This window comes from Bactrocera oleae, chromosome 5, assembly GCF_042242935.1.
Source record: "Bactrocera oleae isolate idBacOlea1 chromosome 5, idBacOlea1, whole genome shotgun sequence".
Taxonomy (NCBI): domain Eukaryota; kingdom Metazoa; phylum Arthropoda; class Insecta; order Diptera; family Tephritidae; genus Bactrocera; species Bactrocera oleae.
Genome location: NC_091539.1, coordinates 45,438,687 through 45,459,375, shown reverse-complemented (window position 1 = coordinate 45,459,375; position 20,689 = coordinate 45,438,687). Strand labels below are relative to the sequence as shown.

At 31.8% G+C, this 20,689-nt stretch overlaps 1 protein-coding gene and 1 long non-coding RNA gene across 12 annotated transcripts in view; one reads left to right on the top strand and one right to left on the bottom strand.

Annotated features, from left to right (window-relative positions):
- Positions 1-15,103, top strand: part of rdgB (retinal degeneration B) — a 39,166-nt gene extending 24,063 nt beyond the window's left edge. For 5 of the 11 annotated variants that reach the window (XM_014232567.3, XM_014232568.3, XM_036366046.2 and 2 more), the window contains 13 exons: positions 490-912; positions 983-1,245; positions 1,977-2,006; positions 2,158-2,233; positions 2,302-2,592; positions 2,659-3,315; positions 3,375-3,542; positions 3,606-3,743; positions 3,919-4,067; positions 4,294-5,112; positions 5,173-5,345; positions 8,542-9,388; positions 11,570-15,103. In XM_014232567.3, coding sequence (XP_014088042.2) covers positions 490-912; positions 983-1,245; positions 1,977-2,006; positions 2,158-2,233; positions 2,302-2,592; positions 2,659-3,315; positions 3,375-3,542; positions 3,606-3,743; positions 3,919-4,067; positions 4,294-5,112; positions 5,173-5,345; positions 8,542-8,614 — 3,260 coding nt within the window. In that variant the 3' untranslated portion in view covers positions 8,615-9,388; positions 11,570-15,103. Of the gene's footprint in view, positions 1-489; positions 913-982; positions 1,246-1,976; positions 2,007-2,157; positions 2,234-2,301; positions 2,593-2,658; positions 3,316-3,374; positions 3,543-3,605; positions 3,744-3,918; positions 4,068-4,293; positions 5,113-5,172; positions 5,346-6,344; positions 6,598-7,125; positions 7,295-8,541; positions 9,389-11,569 lie in introns of those variants that run through there. The other 6 variants (XM_070109946.1, XM_070109947.1, XM_036366049.2 and 3 more) reach the window with 6 other exon arrangements.
- Positions 1-15,806, bottom strand: part of LOC138857417 (uncharacterized) — a 66,038-nt gene extending 50,232 nt beyond the window's left edge. The window contains exons 1-2 of the long non-coding RNA XR_011396488.1: positions 15,634-15,806; positions 10,463-10,474 (exon numbers count right to left, since the gene is read on the bottom strand). This is a non-coding gene — a long non-coding RNA (uncharacterized lncRNA). The remainder of the gene's footprint in view (positions 1-10,462; positions 10,475-15,633) is intronic.
- Between the last annotated feature and the right edge of the window lie 4,883 nt (positions 15,807-20,689).

Sequence of the window (20,689 nt, the reverse complement as noted above, 5' to 3'; positions counted from 1 at the left end):
CATGACATGTATTATGAATATTACTGCTTCATGTGCCTCGAAAATCTCTAGACTAGATAAAATGTAGCTGGATAATACCGAATACTTTGTAGTACATTATACTGAAATAAGTCAAATGGTTAGTAAAAAATACAAAAAAAGTTGTATCCCTTTGTTTTATTCAGATTCGTTCTAAGATAATTGGGTGTAATAAGTTCAAACTCAAAGCAGTGGGTGACACTTCTGAGCTCAGTGAGCAATCAATAAACGGGTAGATCTTATTTTGTTCTCTTTTTGACTGACAATATTAAGTTTAGTTGCTAATAACACTAAACGTATTTTGTACCTCCCAAACCCCCTTGAGATAAGCTCGAGTACTTCCATACGATAATAATAATAATCATCAAAAGTTTTATTGCACTATATAAAGATTGCTTCGAGATAATTATTATATACAGCCTCTACCCTTATATACCCTTATTTACAATTTTCTTCTTTCTACCTCTACAGACGTCATCGATATAGTGAAGGATCAGCTATATGGCGGTGATTATGTAAAAGAGGAGGATCCTAAACTCTTTGTATCTGATAAGACAGGACGTGGTCCGTTGGGCGAGGAATGGCTGGATGAGTATTGGCGCGAAGTTAAGGGCAAGAAGCAACCCACCGGCCGCAATATGTCGCTTATGTGCGCCTATAAGATTTGTCGCGTCGAATTTCGTTATTGGGGTATGCAAACGAAGTTGGAGAAATTCATACACGATGTGGCATTGCGGAAAACAATGCTGCGCGCACATCGGCAAGCGTGGGCTTGGCAAGATGAATGGTTTGGTTTGACAATTGAAGATATACGTGAGATCGAGCGACAAACACAATTAGCGCTGGCGAAGAAAATGGGTGGAGGCGAAGAAAGCGAAAGTGATGCGGAAGATGGTATGAGCATTAAGGAGCTAAAAAGTTTTTAATCTAATTATGAGTTTGAAAATTTATCGTTTACTTTTAGCTGACAGCGTGGCGGACTTGCATGGCCGACCAATTACTGGCAGCACGGGCAGTGAGCGTCGAAAGTCGAGTGGCGCGCCACCACCGATTGTTACCCAAGAGCCACCTAGTACTGAAGGGACCTCGGATGAGGATGAAGAGGAAGCGGCTCAAGAAGTAAGCGCGCGCTCACGCTCCCAGAGCATACAAATGACAAAATCGAAATTTGGTTCGAAGGGAGCGCTACACTCACCGGTTGGTTCGGCGCATAGCTTTGATTTACAGGTATGTTGACTTTCTTTCGGGAAATCTTTGCTTTTTTCTGTGTTTTCTGTGCTTTACAATATTTGTAATGTGTATGTATGTATATGTGCTTTATATGGTCAAATTCTTATTTCACGCTTTAAACTATGCGTATGGTGATTTAAGCAACTTGAAGCTTAATGAAAACTTCCAAAATAAAATTGCATTACTTTTTATAGCTCAGTTAGACTATCGAAAATTTCAATCGATTTAACTTTACAAAGCATTTAGACTGTATTAAATAATTTTCAACAAGTACCATATATAGGAGACGCTCTTTTATCCCAGAAATTTCTGTTTGATTTACTAAAGTGGAAGAACAACTGCTAAGCCAGATTGCAAATTAAATAAGGCAAAGTCCTCCAAGAACGACGACTTAGACTCTTGGAGACATTACTTATAATAAAAGATCTTCCCTTCCGTTTTCGCATCGGAGGTTTAGTCGCGTAAAAATATTTTTTTTAGTTCTAAAAAAACTTATAATAAACAAACTGGACCAATTTTAAATTCAGAGAAAATGAAAAAAGCAATAACTCTGACCCACTTAATAACGTACCTTAGAAAATATTTTTCTTCGACAAAGCCATCTTCAAGATCTTTAAACACCATGTTGCTCTTGCATTAATTTTAAATTTTTTTCTTACAATTTACCTTACTGTTATTTAATTTAATTGTTTTATTTAATATTTTACAAAAACCAAATCTTCTTAAAGCCGCATGCTAAGAATGTTCTCCATAAAAACGTAAGTTTCCTATAAGTATTGTATGGCAATTTATTTGATTAGTGTGTTCACTAAAAATTTACTTTGAAATTCCTAGTTCGAAATAAAACTAAGTCTAGATTTGATGAAAGCAGTAAACTGAAGTTTGTTCACTAATAAACGTCACTTACAGGTTGCCAATTGGCGTATGGAGCGTCTGGAAGTGGATACCAAGTCCAATTCTGATGAAGAGTTCTTCGATTGCGTTGGTATGTATTACTATAAGCTCCACACATTCGTTTCCAATCTTAATACCGTTTCCTTTTGCTTCTTATAGATACCAATGAGACCAACTCGCTCGCCAAGTGGAGCTCACTTGAATTGCTCGGTGAGGGTGACGATAGTCCGCCGCCGAGTAGTGGTCTTGCATATAAAGACAGTCAAGAGGACAGTATTTTCAATCAAGACTTTCTAATGCGCGTCGCCTCGGAACGTGGCAATAAGCGACAGCTGCGTTCCTCGGCTAGCGTTGATCGTAGTCATGACGCATCGCCGCCGGGTTCGCCAGGCACGCCATCCTGTTCCACCACCATACTAATACTTGTAGTGCACGCGGGCAGCGTTTTGGGTAAGTAAAATTAACTTTAAATATGAGACCACTTGCGTATTAAATTCTTCTGTTTAATAATTGTAGACGCCACCAGCGAGCTGACCTCCAAGAAGTCAGACATTACCACATTTCGTGGCGCTTTTGAGGGTGTTATGCGGCAACACTATCCTAGTCTGCTGAGTCATGTTACAATCAAAATGGTACCATGCCCTTCCATCTGCACCGATGCCTTGGGCATACTCTCTAGTCTTAGTCCATACTCGTTCGATGCCTCACCGTCGGCTGTTGATATACCAAATATAGCTGATGTACCGATTGGCGCCATACCATTGCTTTCTGTGGCATCGCCAGAATTCCAGGATACCGTTAATAAGACAGTGACTGCAGCTAATATAGTCTATCATGAATTTATCAAATCCGAAGAGGGTCACGGTTTCGCCGGTCAAGTGGTAATGCTGGGTGATTCGATGGGTTCGCTGTTGGCCTATGAGGCGCTTTGCCGCGGCAATGGTTTAGATGGTGGTGGTAGCCGCTCATCTCGTACCGATGACGATGAACGCTTCAATGATTCCGATTTAGATGCTAAGCGGCTGTTGGTCGCACCATCACCGCGACGTCGACGCTCGTCATCGAGTGATTCACGTGGCAATAAATTGGATTTTGAAGTTGGTGATTTCTTTATGTTCGGTTCACCGCTCTCCATTGTATTGGCATCGCGTAAGCTGCATGATGCCAAGACGGGTAAGTGACGCAGGCACTTACAAACTGAAACTCTCTTGTAAATAATTTATTTTCTGCAGCGCTGGCACGGCCGAACTGTAATCAAGTGTACAATCTCTTCCATCCTACCGATCCGATTGCTTCCCGTTTGGAGCCATTGCTCAGCGCTAGGTTTTCCATGTTGGCGCCAGTGAATGTGCCGCGTTATGCCAAGTATCCCCTGGGCAATGGCCAGCCATATCATCTATGTGAGTTCCAAATACATTATAAGCCATTTCAAGTTTAATTTTTTTTACTTTTCTCCCAATCAGTGGAGGTCATCCAATCCCATCCACAACATTTCAGTGAAGCCAACAATATTTTGGGCAACAGACGTCTGTCGGATGCCTCAATGCAAAGTACTATTTCTGGTCTCATTGAAAATGTATCGCTAAGTACAATCCACTCACGTAAGTTGCTTGTGTAAACCGGTTTAGAAACCTCAAAAAAATCACTTTCAGAATTAAATGTTTACTACTAGTAGTTTTCCCTATTTATTGCACTGCTGAAAGGCTTGGTATCTTTACTTCAACTATTTTCATACTTCTTTCGCATTTAGCCATAATTATTTAAATTTGTTTGCAGTTCAAATGAAATGGTGGGGCACAAAACGTTTAGACTACGCCTTGTATTGCCCGGAAGGTTTGAGTAATTTCCCCGCTCATGCCTTGCCACATCTATTTCACGCCAGTTATTGGGAGAGCGCGGATGTCATAGCGTTCGTTTTACGTCAGGTGAGTTTGGATATATAATACTTATTTTTGTTCAAAAATCCAGAAAAAATCATTGTTGAGCGAAATATAAATTATTTAACCTAACTCTAAGAACCTATACTTTTAATTGAAAAAGATATATTGTAATGATGGTGGATCTACTTTGATTAATGACACTGATTGAATAGTTTAATATCTCTTTGACGAAGATATCTATCGTATCATAATCCACTATTATCCTTTCCAGATTGGCAAGTTTGATGGCATTCCATTTGTCGGCTCTGCAGACGACAAAGACACAGTCACCTTCCATCCGAGTCAGCCACGAGAGAAATGGATGAAAAAACGTACTTCAGTAAAGCTGAAAAATGTAGCGGCCAATCATCGTGCAAACGATGTAATTGTATTGGAGGGGCGCGAGCAACGTCTCAATGCGCGTTTCATGTATGGACCGCTGGATATGATCACACTGCATGGCGAAAAAGTCGATATCCATTTAATGAAAGATCCACCAGCCGGTGAATGGACATTCCTTGCCACCGAGTTGACCGATAAGAATGGTCGCATCTCATATACCATACCCGAACAAGTATCACTAGGTTATGGCATCTATCCGGTGAAAATGATCGTACGTGGCGATCATACATCGGTTGACTGTTATGTCGCCATAGTGCCACCAATGACAGAATGTGTGGTCTTTAGTATTGATGGTTCCTTTACGGCGTCCATGTCGGTGACGGGGCGTGATCCGAAAGTACGGGCTGGCGCGGTTGATATCTGTCGCCATTGGCAAGAGTTGGGCTATTTGTTGATCTATATTACGGGACGTCCAGACATGCAACAACAACGTGTAGTATCTTGGTTAAGCCAGCATAATTTTCCGCATGGTCTGATCTCTTTCGCTGACGGTTTACTCACCGATCCGCTGGGTCATAAGACCGCTTACTTAAATAATTTAGTGCAAAATCATGGAATCTCAATTGTAGCCGCCTACGGTAGCAGCAAAGACATAACAGTGTATGCAAATGTGGGCTTGCGTTCCGAGCAGATTTTCATTGTGGGCAAAGTATGTTTAAATTACGAGCATTTTGTGTGGAATATCTTTGTATTTTTTGGGTATTTGCAGGTTAGCAAAAAATTACAATCGAACGCTACCGCGTTGAGCGATGGTTACGCCGCACATTTAGCTGGTCTGCAAGTGGTGGGCGGCTCGCGTCCCGCCAAAGGTAATGCACGCATGGTAATTCCACGTGGTTGCTTTAATTTGCCCGGACAGGCCTCGAATCCACGGCGTAGAAGGTATGTTTATGTGAATGTATATCAGTTTGTGTTATGTGTCGTATTGCTCTAGTCCTAGTGAATACTCGTATTGTGACACTAAATAGTTGTATATATGTACATATGTATGGTATATTCATAAAGATATCGGTAGATTAATTATTGTGGGTCAGTTCAGCTATCATTAATAGTGGGTATTCGCGTGGTCACAAAGAAATTGTTTCTGATTTTGAAAACATGAAGTTCTGGTTATTGAAATATTATATAATTGATGTATAATGATTGTAATATTATAGGTTTTTGGTACAAAAAAGTGGACGAGCTCTAAAAACAGATTTTCTAAGTTCACTCTAGAGATACAATATAATTATATTTACGTATATATCATGTGACCCATTTGAACACACTCAAAACTACACCAGGCACTGTAGGCGATTTTTTATACTCGTATACAAGTTCCTCGAAGAATTATTTTTTATATTTGAGACGCCCAAAACGTTACATTACCAACACATAATTTAAACATTTTTATTACCACAATTGGTTTTAAACTTCCCATTTTACCACGTATTGAAATTGAAATTCTGGTGCCTACTGTCAGAAGCCACTTTAAATGTACTCATACGTCCCGGGCTGCTCATTTGACTATTATTAAACGAATTAAAGCTTAAATTTCTTTGTGACCATGTCAATTTCTACATATAAATCACATCACTAGTTGTACCGTTAATATGCACACAGGTGTATATATTGAAATATGTGTATGTATGTATATGTGCATTAGTAAATTTATATGTGAGTAAGTACATATGTATACTGCATAATTTATCTGTTGTTGCGTTGTGTTTTCGTTTGAACTTTTTCAATTATTTTGTGTTTTATTAATGAAAATAAACTTAATTAATATTTAAGTTCTAAATTGCTTTTGTTTGGTTGTGTTTTGAAAAGGCAAAACTGCAAATTAACACAAATTAATTTCGTTTCTCTTTTTATTTTTAACGATTACATTTGGTTGAACAGCAACACATATGAGCAAATCACAGACGAACGAAACTAAAACTCAAGCGTTTAAGCTACTAATCTGCATACATACATATACCTATATGTGCATTGATGTGTGAATTTGCGAGCTATGCTGATAATATCGATGTATATGTATTGTATATGCACACGCATACTGCAAATTACTAACCAAGCGAATTTGAGGAATTTATTTGCTTCATTTTAAAAATATTATAATTATAAATATTTATTAATAAAATTGCAGTTATTTTATGAAAAATATTAAACTTTAGTATCAATTATACACTAACACATATCTAGATTTATTGTTATATATGTAGTAATTAATTACATGTATATGAATATGTATATATTATGTATTTACTAATGATTAACCCATGCAAATGAAAATTATTATCGAATTTGAATTTATGAAATGTTTCTTTTTTATAATGTTTCTCTTTGGATTTCATTTCTGATCATTGACTTTCGTTTGCCTGATACAAAATGTGTTTGAAATGGACACTGCAAACGCTTTTACCACCAAATATCCATAAACCAACAAAATTGATAATAAAAACCGAAAACAAATAACCACCACCAACATATATAACACCAAAACAATTATAAATTTCACTTACTTTAAAATTTTTTTTTAATTAATAAAATTTTATTTTTTGTTAAAAAATTCAATCACAATTTCTCACTTTGCTTTTATTTGCTTTCACACTCACCTTTTACACCACACCATCTCCATCCTTACCTTAAAATATTTGTGTGCTGTTTCTTGTGTATTTAGGCTGCATGAGCAAGCGGATGCTTTAATGTAAACTGCGTATGACACACCTTAATCACGCATTCACCAACAAACTATAGTTTGTGAAATGGAATTTCCAAAGTACTAACATAACAAATTAACGAAAAACCAAACAAAGCAACAAGCAAATAAATCAAAACACAATAAAATGGTAAATGTTGGCTTTTTTGCGCTTAAAAAGAGTTTTTAGTTCGATAACAGGTATTAAAAAATATATAAAACAAAATTATAATAATTAAAATTAGTAATAATGAAAAAAATTAAACTAATTAAAAAAACTTAATAATTATTTAAAAAAATTTTAGATCTTAATAGAAAAGCACGTATTCAAGAAACACATAAACAAAATTAAGAAAAAAAATATACTTAAAAAATTAAACTAATTAACAAAAATTATTTATTATTTAAAAAATTAAAAGTTTTTAGTTTGATAGCATGTATTTAATACATTAACTGATATATAAATCAATATTAAAAAAAAAATTAGCAAATTTAAAGTAATTGAAAGACTACTAAAAAAGTAAATAATTATTTAAAAAAATGAATAGTTTTTATTTCGACTGCACGTATTTAAGAAATACATAAAGCAAAATTTAAAATTGTAATTAAAATATTTAAACTAATTGAAAAAAAATTAAATAATTTTTTAAAAAGATGTACGACGGAACTTATTTAATAAATACGTACACCAAATTTAAAAAATTATAATTAGAAAATTTAAACTAACTAACCGAAACTATAAAAATCTAAATAATTATTTATAAAAATTAAGAGTTTTTAGTGTTTTCAAGAAAAACATAAAACCAAATTAAAAAATATAATAATAAAAAATTAAATTATTTAAAAAAAATTTAAAATCATATAGTTATTTAAAAATTTAAAAATTAAAGAAAAAATTAAACAAATTTATATTTAAAATTTAAACCCGAATTTATGTAAACCAAAATCTAAATTAAAAAAAAAATAAAAATTTAATCACATAGGCCAACAAAAAATAATTATAATTAAAATCATTCACAAAATAGCAGTTTCTAATTAGCAAAATTGTTGTTGTGCAAAAAACTAATATATATATATTTCTACCAAACCAAAACTTTACCACTTTATTTTTAATTGGCAAAATCTTACTTATATATTTTTCGCCTATAGCTCTATAATCCACCACTAAATGCCATTTAAGCTTTTATACTCAATGAACTCTTTTTTTTTTAATTTATCTTTTGTGCTATCTTCCTTTTCATCACTCCGCATATGCATATGCCTAACCAATATGTAACTACCCCATCGCCTGCATAAATCATCAAAATCAATTACCAACACTGTGTTTTTACCAACTACAACAACAATAATAATATTAATATATATGCAAATAATAAAAACAAAACCCAACAACAATAGCAACGAAACCGGACTATCGTCACCCATACGCAGTGGCTACCTTAAACGGAAAACCTATCTGAATCTACACTAAAAGAAAGCATGAAACAAAAAGAAAAGAGAAGAAAGCGAGCTTCATAAAACTTCCAAAATTGCGCATGCGCGAACGCAACTTGCAGTACAAGGCAAAATTGTATACAAAAATAACTGAAATTGCATAGAATAACGTCCAACATTGACGGCTGCTAAGTGAAAGCAAAATAAAACAATAACAACAAGAGAAGAAATGAAATGTTAGAAAACTCGCGCGTTCGTGTTTTCCATCAAGGACGTCTCTATATATCCGCCCGCCCGCATGCCACACGTCTAACCAGAAACGCTTTAGCGGCATTTAGCTTAGACATAATGAAACTAGTACGAGTAATTCCTCCCCTCCAGAAATACAAAGAGCATAGAGCTTAGTCTTAGTCAGCGCTCCAGTTTAGTGCTCATTTACTACTCATCATACACATGCATATTTGTATATCTATGAAGAGCCAAAGGATGTGAAAGAAATATCAGCTGTAATAAAATAAAGCTTAACTATCTATACTATTCATACTTATACAACTACAACATAGATATATACAATAATATATGTATCAAAAATATAGTATATATATGAAAAGAAAGGCTTCACCTAGTGTGCAGAAGTTTAGAGTTAAATTGTGATGAAACGTAAGGGAGTACAGCACTGTACACTAACCCACCCACTTTTTTGCGATTACTTAGTAGAGCCTTGCTCCTAGAACTCAAACAGTAACAAATGCAAATAATGCAAAGAATTGTATAGAAAATATTTACGAAATCACGCCTAATGTGTCACGAGGTAAGTAGACTATAGTTTAAGATATTATTAGACAAAATCAACTTTTTACATGTACCATATAATATAACACTCGGATCGTTACCTTATTTTCGAAACGTAAGTAAAGTGCGAGTATTCGGTGAAGACGATTGTTAGAAGAGTTAGCTTAGTAAATTATATTAGATTAGTCACTAAACATAGTGAATGTCAATATAAACGATATTAATATGATAAGAACATCAAAAAACTCAAATTTTGACTACTTCAGTTGAAAATATTAGGTGCCTTTAAAGTATTTCTTATAAAATAGTTGTCGAAAATTTCAACGACATATTATATAGAGATTCTTAGATACAAAAAATGATAGAAAGTCTGATCTTGAAACAAATGAACTGATCGACTTGAAACTTTTACACGACGTTCTTTCATATAAATATAAATATTTGTCAGGTAATGATCCATGAAATACAATTTTCATAATATCGAGTTTTATTCATGGCAAGCCGCCATTTTGTGAAAAATCAAATTTTAGATAAGTTACTCAATTATTACCTTTATTCATCTATAATAATAATATATTTTTTGGATTTTACATAATTAGCAAAAACTTTGTTTGGCAACCTTGCAAAAATATACAATAGGATTTCAAAATTTCTAAGATTCTATTTTATTTTCTAAAATATTTATGCCAAATTTAATTGTCTCTATAATTTTCGAGTTCAAAAGCAGACGTCATTAGTCAGGCTTATAAAATGTTATAGCTGTTGTCGAGACTATTCGGTTGACAACGTTAAATAAGCATTCAAACTGAATGAAATTAACCAGACATTGGCGATAGAGATATAAACAAATGTTCTGAAAGATTTGGATGAAAATAGAGGATGTAGCGGTTCTATAGCAATATTCTAGGGTCATACGATTTATTATACATCGACAGCTAACAGTCTAAGATTAAACGGATGATAATAAAATAAATTATTATATAATCTGAATTTAGTATGTATGAATACAGCAATATAGAATCGTATTTATTGAGTCTATTCAGCTATATGTTATCCAATTTTTTGAACACAATGTATTTATATCTTCACTTACCTTTAGAATAATCTGAAACGGAAAAAAAGTTTAATATGAATTATTTTTTTTAATATTTTCGGATATTTAAAAATTGTATATATTTTAAAATTTTTTTTCTTTTCGGTTTATTAAAATTGATTACGATAATAACCAAATACATTGCTTATTCAGTAAAAGCTGAATTTGAGACAACAACCGAGCTGACGTATGACGGATTTCAACACATTCAGATAGCTAAAGCGAGGTCAGTTGGCTGAGGCAAAAAATATCCTTTAATGTTCTGTCCATTTGAGAAACCTTTTTATCAACTCTCACTCGAGAAATTATAAAAAAATATATAATATATGTTTTTTGCTTAAAACCTCTTGCAAAGTCTTAAAAATAAGAAACAAAATGATTTTGAAAGAGGAAGGTTATGAAAACTTTTGGTATTTTAAGCCCGACCAGAGCCATATTCCGTCGATGCTCATAACAACGTGCACTGTTTTCAAACTAGCAAATTTTTTCAACAATTTATCAATAATTTATTTGAAGAACAATCCTTACGATTTTCAATAACTATTTGTATTTGCAAGTAAAATCATTTTGCTGGAAATTTCTAAGTTATGCGCTGAAGTTGTCAACGGTTGAAGTGAGCTAACATAGCCTTAAAGAATTTATAATATATTGTATGATAAAAGAAAGCTGTGACAAAGCCAAGTTTTCTGAAGAATGAGAGAACAGCAAAAAATATTTAAAGTTTCCACAAAAGCGAGGTAATATATATGGTATATATAACGCCTCTTTTCAAGAGAGCAACGATGGTAAATTTATTTGAGTTTAAGTTAATAAAAATTTAATAGGGACACCCTCTGGCTCTTGCTAGATTGCACGAAATGCAAAAATCCTGCAATTTAAAAACTGTGGCCAAGACGACCCCCTTAATATTTTTGAGTTACAGAGTTTCAGATGTAGCTCTAGATGAGAAAAAATAACATCGTAAAAGGTACTAGTGATCCCAAGACACCGTTGTATTACATTATTTTTACAAAAATATATTTTAGTTATTTAAAATAGACATGTCCCTTGCAATATATAATTTACACCACCCAAACACAATATTATAACTGAATTATTTTATTTCAGAAAATGCATTGAAAGACTACTTTGTATTTGCATCTTATAGGTACCTGGCTAGAAAGACTGTTTCCTCCTGTTGTATGATGGTGTTTCAATCTACCTAAATACAATAATAAATGTATGTACTTTGTTAAATGGATTTAACCAAAAAATAAATGAAGTTTTGAACAAATTATGCAAACAAAAAGAACAAAAAGAAGAACAAAAAAAAAAACAAATAATGCTTCAAAAAGTATTTTTGAGAAATTGAAGTTATAAATTTTAATGCAAAAAAAGAAACAAATATGCATAGAAGAGAACATATTTACATAAATGCATACATACATATATGTAACTAAAATGTAGTACTAGTAACAAAACACATACATACATACTCACATACCTTCATGTAATATACATACATACACATAAACATATGACAAAGAACAAAGTTCAAATTGTATTTATTAGACTATATATAAATAAAGTCACTCAAATTAACTAAGTACATACTTAAATCTAAATTTAATTGGATATTTCTAAAGAAAATAAAAACAAAAACATATAAATTTATATGCGAAAACTAAACTGTGAAACAAATTACGCTAATATCTAAAAAAATTTAAAAAAAAGCATAAACAATCTAAAAGCGATTTAAGCGCTAAATTTTACTATACACACTTACATACATACATATGTATATACTTTGTTGCACACTTACAAAAAAAATAAATAAATAAATTACATATGTAAGCTAAATATTTTCATTGAAAAAAAAACTACAAAGAAATGCTTAAAATGTCTTTGAAAACTTCCATTTATCGAAAACTACCAGCTCATATGTATTTAATCAAAAACTATAGAAAAAAAAATTTCATAGAAATAAAAATAAAATAGGCTGTTTTGCTAGATTTGTGAAATTACCGCTCTTTTAAGCAAAGTATGGTACATATATATAAAATTAAAAAAAAAAATAAGAAAATGTTTTTCAAAAACCAATACAAACATACATAATTCAATTAAAATTTAGCGAAAAAAACATTTATGACTAAAAAGCATGTTACTATTAGATCTCTCTTTCATCGTGATAGCGTTCGAAAAGCATTTTGCATTTATGTGTGTGTTTAAACAAGAAAAAAATATTAGGAATATGGTGACAAATTTGTTGTACGTAGATTTTTAGCAGTAAGTGTTAGCCAAATGTACTAAAGAAAAGAACTTCACTCATTTTGAAAACGAAAAATTCGAAAATTTCGCGCGACTCTTTTTATTTCCATTCGCATAGCTCTTGAATCTTTACGATATTAGTTCTCAGGTGAATTTTTGAGCTGCCTAAAAGTAGACTATGCATAACGAACAGAAATATTTCACTCAACTCAACCACAAACACATGCGCATATTTACAGTTTTTTATTTTTACAACTCTATTTGAGCTTAAAAAGGTTTTTATAAAGCAGAGCCAGCAGATATACATATAATATGTGCGAAAACAGATCGTAACGGTTACTATTAATATCTACTGTAAGTCAATATAAAAATAAGTAACGTTTTTCGTATAAAACACCGTTAGCTTTACGTTTTAACCATTTGGTTTGGAAACTTTACGTTTGTTTTTTGTTATTGTTTAAGTGCTGTTCGGCTTCGGGTCAAATGTTTGGTTTTGGCATGGTGTTATTGGTTGTTTGTTTTAAATGAATAATCTAGATAAATGACTATAAAACTAAGGGTTTAGCATGTAAAAATTTAGGCTTTACATGACTTTGCTTTTTAAAATTTATTTAAATTGATGAATTTGGTTTTAAAAGAAACTTGGCAAGCCACAATTAATCACTTGAAAACCTGATACAACTTTTTACTGCAAGTTTTTTTATTATGAAAATGGTTTTGTGAGATAACTCATGACTACTCAAAAAAGAATGACTCTAGTAAAAAAAGAATAATATTTTAAATATCTTGACTGAAAACAAGTTCTAAAAAGTCTTCTGAATCCTCATAATCAAAAACATCTCAAATTGACTATCTTTCTAACTGTAACTCAAACTTTCAGCGTTTGTTTCCAAGATTTCCTTGAAGATAGCAAATCGTATATCCCGCTATGTTGTAAGCTTGTAGTTTTGTTGGATGCTCCTTAAGTAAACCTACCTTTTTGTGTCTCAAATGCAAGGTATTTTTTTTTAATAAAAATATTTATTTTTTACCTTATTTTTTGAAAAGCGCCTTAATTTTCAATCGAAAATTGTGACGTCAAAATATAATTTTTTTTAATTTGTTAATAAGTTAACGGCAGTGAAAACTGTTGATTTGTTGTCAAGACTTGAAAAACTGCGAGATAAAGATAAACCAGACTTTTAAGTGATCAACTGGACTCAAATATAGCAAAACAAAATAAGTTGAAGTAGCCAAAGTGATCAGATGCAAACAAAATTAAAAAAAAAATACATAAAACATTATTTTCATTCAACCAAAACTTAGAAGTTTAATAAATAATTATATATATGTATGTACATTGCCTATTTTGTAAAGCACATTTGACAGTTGTTGTTGTTGTCAGCTAATTGAAGCTAGCGCAGCTTGCAGTTTCTAAAGACGTGCTAGCAGCGATTCAATGTACACATGAATTTGAAAGAAATACAAAAACAAATATACAAGTGAATATGAAATAGAGAGTTGTTAAGTTTAAGAATAGCTGTTGAAGAATATTTACAAAAATTATACAAGTGAATATTTACAAGCATACAAATTACATACATACAAACATAAATGATATTTGGAATACATAGATGCGAAAACTAAATATATACATATATATTTATTCACAAGCATTACCAGCAAACATACATACAAACATATATTTTCATGGAAATATACTCAAAGCAAAGTGAGAAGCAAAAAAATGTTACTAACAACAAAATAGTATAAATAGAAAGATTGAAACCATATTTTGGAATATGCAGAAGCATACATAAACACTCGCACATACACACACACACACACACAAAGTCATACATATATAATAATATAAAATAAGTAATCCAATAAAAAAACGGCTGCAGAAATACAAAAACAAAAATACAAGTGCTAAACAAAAAACAAACAAACAACAACAATAAATTACTAAAAATAAATTAAACTCAAGCAAAAACCAAAAATCATGCAGTCTAGAATATTTGTATGAGCTGCATAGCTACTTTAATATATACAACGGTTGACTGTTACAGTTTCCAAACAATATTGAGCTGTTAATTTATATATGTATGTATGTACATAGCTGTATTCGAATTTGTGGCCATTGCTGCCCAAGCTACTTTCGGTTTGAAACCCAACAACAGAGCATACTGTGCCCCGCGTACATTTGCTACTAGAATTACCATTATTATATACAAACAAACATACACACATACAAAACATAGATGAAAAAGCTGTAATTGTGTGTAAAATTTGAGAAAAAACTACTATGTTTATCTTTTTGTTAACTATTGTGTATTGTAAAATTTACATTGTAAACGGATATTTGTGGTAAAAAGAATACAATAAATCAAAATAAAAGGAAATGTGAAGAAATGTGCCCTCTTTGAATTTTTATGGTTACAAGTATAGGTTTTTTATGAAATCAAACAATTTTGAATCACTCTAATATATTCTTTTAGTGGTTGGCCCAGTCTAGAGCCCCACAAAGGTCCAAACTTTTACAATTTATTCTGGGGGTAGTAAGGTACAATATAAGGAATCAATGAGTTGTAAAATTCATTAGAATAAAATGATCAAACTTCAACTGTTAATATCTTTAAAGGACGAAAAAATCGCATTTTGTAAAGCATTTAATTTTTACCTGTGAAACGAGATATACTTTCAAGTAGTTGGAAGCGAGATATTCATTTTTTTGAAATGAATCTGATAATAATAATTAACATAATAAAATGATAGGAAAATGCAATTAAGAGCTCATACTTGGAGATATTTTCGTAGAGGTGTCTAAGAACCTAGTTTTCAGAGCACCAAGCGTAAAAATTCTATTTTTTTTAAACCACCCTAATATATAGTATAAATTTGTTAATATTGTTGTATATGTTATATTTGTTATGAGGACTTACCTAGTGACCTTGGAACAGATTTACGCATCCATAATATGCTTGAAATAAATATGGAATGATTTTTTTTTATAAATTTCAGTGATAATTTAGATGTTGTCGTATTTATGCTATTTTTCTTCTTCCTATATACTTGTATATAATAATTTTTTGTATTAAGGTTTATACTATTTGAATTGGGTTTATTGTATTGTAAATATTCTCAATTCGTCACACTCTGATTCTGTGTGTTTTAAGACAATTTGAAAATGTTCGGTAACTACGTAGTCATCATTAAAAATTACAAGAAAATTTAATACAAACTCTAAAAAACTGAAAATCAATTTAAATTAGAAATTTTAAGCCATTTGTGCACTTAACAAATTTACCAAATTAAAAGTTCTTAGTAATCAATGTCAGACAAGTAGATAGGCGTGGTTGAATCATATATATAGGTATTTCGAGCTTCGGGTAAATATTTCCATCTGTAATTTGTATGTTTTTATTACTGTTGCATTTTTCGAATATCCCGACGTGCAGTCACAGCTACAGTTCAATTGATTTTATAGCTACTGTTAACTAAATATTAAAAATATATATACATACATATGTATATTAGTAATATATAATAAATATTTGCATACACACCTCTGTTCAGTCAGCTGTTTTGTCACACAACATTAGGTCTAATCCAGTTCTTTTGCAGTCTTTGGTAATATTGAAACTCACCCCTGTCGATGTCAGTCGCAGCCAATTTACCCGGCGCATTCAAGAGTTGCGTTGAAGAGTGTTATTGGTTTCACAGAGTTGTAGAACGCATTAAAAACTCCGATGTTTTTTGTACTTACATAGCTGTAAATTGACTAGCTTCCGTGTTCCAATTGATATGCACGCAACCTTTAGTAGTTCTTGAAAAGTTTTCAACACTTTGATATTTTTTATCTACAAGTATATATTTACGGTATTTTATTTACTTACACCTTCATTTTATATATTTAATTTTCCGGTCTTGAACGTATTTCAAAGTTAACCGAACTCATTGCGGCAGTTTATTTAAATTAATCAGGAAGCAAACTTTACGCAATATGAATTTAACAGCTGTTTTTGTAAACGGAGGCATTGTTTACATTGGCACTCAAACTGCTTCAATTGTGCATGATTGCAGAGAACGTAAAATGCGTGTACACTAAACTGAGAGCAGAGAACATGCAACAACGTTGTTAGCTCTGTAGCAACATGTTGCGAGAGTATAAAAATGTCGCGTAAGAATTCAAACTGCATTATTCGAAGAATCCAATGGATTACAATCAAATTTAATATATCTTATAAACATATGTTATATTTAAGCTCTTAGTTTTACCAAGTTTCATTGCTCAACTTTGATTCGTGTCTGAAATACTTCTTGAAATTCAACTGAGTTAACTCATATCTCGTTCATGTTGAGTTGATAAAACCTCAACCAAAGGGCTTAATTTATGGTAGTTATATTGGGCATATGAGAAAAAAGGCAACCAAATAATCGGAAGTTGATATATTACGGATGTACGGTTCAGCGGTTCGTTAAAATATCACACATTTTGGCGAATGGTTTGAAGTCAGATGGAATATAAAAATAAGTGAAAATTATTATATGGTATATATTGGGGCTTGAAGAAGAACTGGAGAGATTGCATTAACTTTTCTCATAACTCTTGTATACTTGATAACATTGTTCCAAGCATTTGTTTAAAGATAACTCATAACATAACTGATCGACATATTCGGCATAGAATATCGTCTGCAAGAATAATAAAAATAATTATATAAAGTATATACGAATTGGGTAATTCGTGGACGAGTTCCAAACATATTCGGTATTAAGTAATATTATACGCTCACTTAATTTTGTTAGGACATCTTACTTGTTGGCCAATATATACGCTATAAGTTAAACCTAAATTTTGAAATTCTTATATCCCGTATTTGGTGGCTATAGAAAGGATTGACCCGATTTTATCTATTTAAGGCACAAGGACATACTCTTACTAGAAATGCTCTCTTAATTTATTTAAGATATTCCACGTAACACATTGTGCATTGTGTATATGTGATATAAAGTCATCCGGAAAATCGAGAATCTTTTTTTTTTTGTACATGGTGGCTAAGAGAAGCATTGAACCGATGTTATCCATTTTTGATATCACGACATATTATTTCCACAAAATATGCTCCCTGATTTTCAATAAAATAGCTTCCAAATTGGCCGATATTTTCGGTTAAAAAATTGCCATAGGCACTAAGATCCACATGTTCGGTATCTGGGTGCTTTTTTAATCAACCTTTTATTGATTTTCCCCCTTTAACACCAATTTAATTACGATTTATTAATTTAATCTTTAAATATTGAAGGAGATATCGTGGGGGTTGGATGCTTCTTTGTGTGTTCAGCTGTGGTCTGTCTCAGTAATTACACGTTAATTTTCGTTTTTAACGTTCATTCTATAAAATTTATTTCCAAGAAAACGGGCAATTGTTTTTCGATGTCTTTCCGTTTTTATGCAATTTTATGAAAAGACAGCCCACACTCATGAAACGCTTCTATACAGATAAACGAATTCCTTTTTTCATATTGTACATCAATTAGAAGAAAAACTCATCAGTTAAGCACCACAAACAATTTGCTGACTACGGTTGAAAAATTATGCGAGATAATTAAAATTGTATTTGGAGACACTAATCAGACAATGCAAAACGCGTGCAGGCTATTTTATTAAAAAAAAATTAAATAAATATAAACAGAAAAAAATTAAAATGAGAGTATGTCGCTTTAAAAGCAACAACAATAATTACGAATTTGCGTGCAATAGAAGAATAGTTAAGAGCAGTTAAAACTGGTAACGCCCAGTGTATATCGGCAGATATTTATCTTATTTTTGCTTATGCATGTTCAAATATACCCCTTTAAAAGGGGTCACTTTTGGAATCCCTGAGAGTCCATTCGAAATGTCCCTCAAGTTTTGCTTACATCAGACTTATTACTTTTTATCTCTACTATCCTTGTTTTGTGAGTGCCTTGGGAAATTTCTTTTGTGCAAACCCAGTTTCTTTTTCAGCTTTTATGGTACCAGCATTCAACTAGCAATTTAGGTAACTAAAATGTAGTTGATTGGAAACCGCAAATGCCATACCAATATTTCCGATAAAAAGAATACAAAATGCCGGTATCTATTTTGTTACACCGATTAAAATCGATATTCACTGGAGTTTATTCAATATTATGTTTTATTGTTAGTGCAGCTGAGCAAGCTGGCACGTCAAAAGCCATTCCACAATATTTGACTAAAAAGATATGTTTGTTCTTTTGTTATTATTAATACATTAAAATTATTATTCAACATTTTATTTTTGTTTTTTAGTTGTATGTTGAATTCTTTTTCTATCTATATCAAGATTTGATTATATTTGAACATGGAAATCCATAAATAAAATTTTTGTAACATTATTTTATTAAAACTTTTTTTCGACAAACATTTAAGACAAAGAGGAGCTCGACATTTTTCAACTGAGCAAAAGGAGATTATTAAAAAAGTGTTTTTTAAAAAGGAAAATGCTTGTCTATAGAAGGCAGAGTTCGGGACTTACATATGTAATGATATTACAATGCAAAAATTGGTCTCTGAATGCTGAAAAGAGGAGAAGACACAAACAAGCTGATGTTATGAGGGTGTTTTTCTTGGAGTGGTGTTGGGTATCTAGCAGGGAGCTCTGGAACTATGAACACCTTTTATTCTGTTAAAAACAATCAGGAAGACCTAGTTTTAATTTACGTCGGGAGGGTTATGCCATTACGATGGATCTATCCACAAGATGAAGTGACCCAAAGCATATCTGAAAAGCATCGAAGGAGTGGATTCATAGAAAAAATATTAATTTAATAGTCGGCGTGGTCTCTGGACCTTAATCCAATCGAAGCCCTCTGGATGGATTTGAAAAAAAATGTGACGGACGCCAAACCAAAAAGTTTGCAGGAATTATGGAAAAGTAGCAAAAAGTGCTTCGGAAAATATACTCCTATTTAGATGATGCACTAATGTGGATTCTATGCAATCTAAATAGAAAGAAATATTTGTATAGTTATTTACATATTGTTCAATTGTTTGAAGCTCAAAGCAACGTTTATAAAAGTTTAAAGAAAATACTTTTGCAAAAATTGTATTTATGGAATTCTATGAACTTAGACTTGACACAAGCATTTTTGGTGATACCGATGACATTTTCAAAACATAATTGTTGGAGTTGTCTGAAACAATCAATAAAACATTCTTATAAGATAATAAAAATGTAGCTATAATCGTAGAAATTAAAGAAAGAAATAATAAATTATTCCTTAATATAAAAATCGATAGGTTTTTTTTCTTTATTGGATGTTTGACACCTTTATTGATATTTTGTACAATAAGTACAACACTCACCAACGAATCAATCAATTACCTGCGTCACTAATTATTACTATATAATGTTTTTGTGACCATATATTACCGATTATACAGATGTAAATCATATAAAGCAATGTACAACACCACTTTGAACAATGTCAAACTAGCCAATTTATGTCAATGTTATTATATTTTGAATGACTTGATTGTAGCCTTGACAGTATTCCTGCAAAATATGATTGGCTTCGGAAACTCCTTGTGTAACTACGTAAGCCTACTCACGTGTTGCTTGTGAATAGGAATGGTTCAATTATCTAGAGAAGTAGCTTACTAATATGGCTTACTATTTCAACTAGAAGACGCAATTTATTGTGGGAATAGTCAAAACCATTTCTCTTTAATGTAGTACTCAAACTTGCACTAAATATATGAAAATAAAATACTTTTGCAATTTTATAATATTTTAATAATAATAATATTTAAAAGGATTTCATTCGTTATACTCGTATATTTATAGCCTCGCAACATGACTGCCACGCCCACAAGACACTGATTAATGATTATCTATAAAGGGAAGAGACATGACAAGCAGTATAATAACTGCTAAATATATATAAAGTTTCTTAAAATAAATTATTTAAAGAACATTATTAGTATCGAAATAA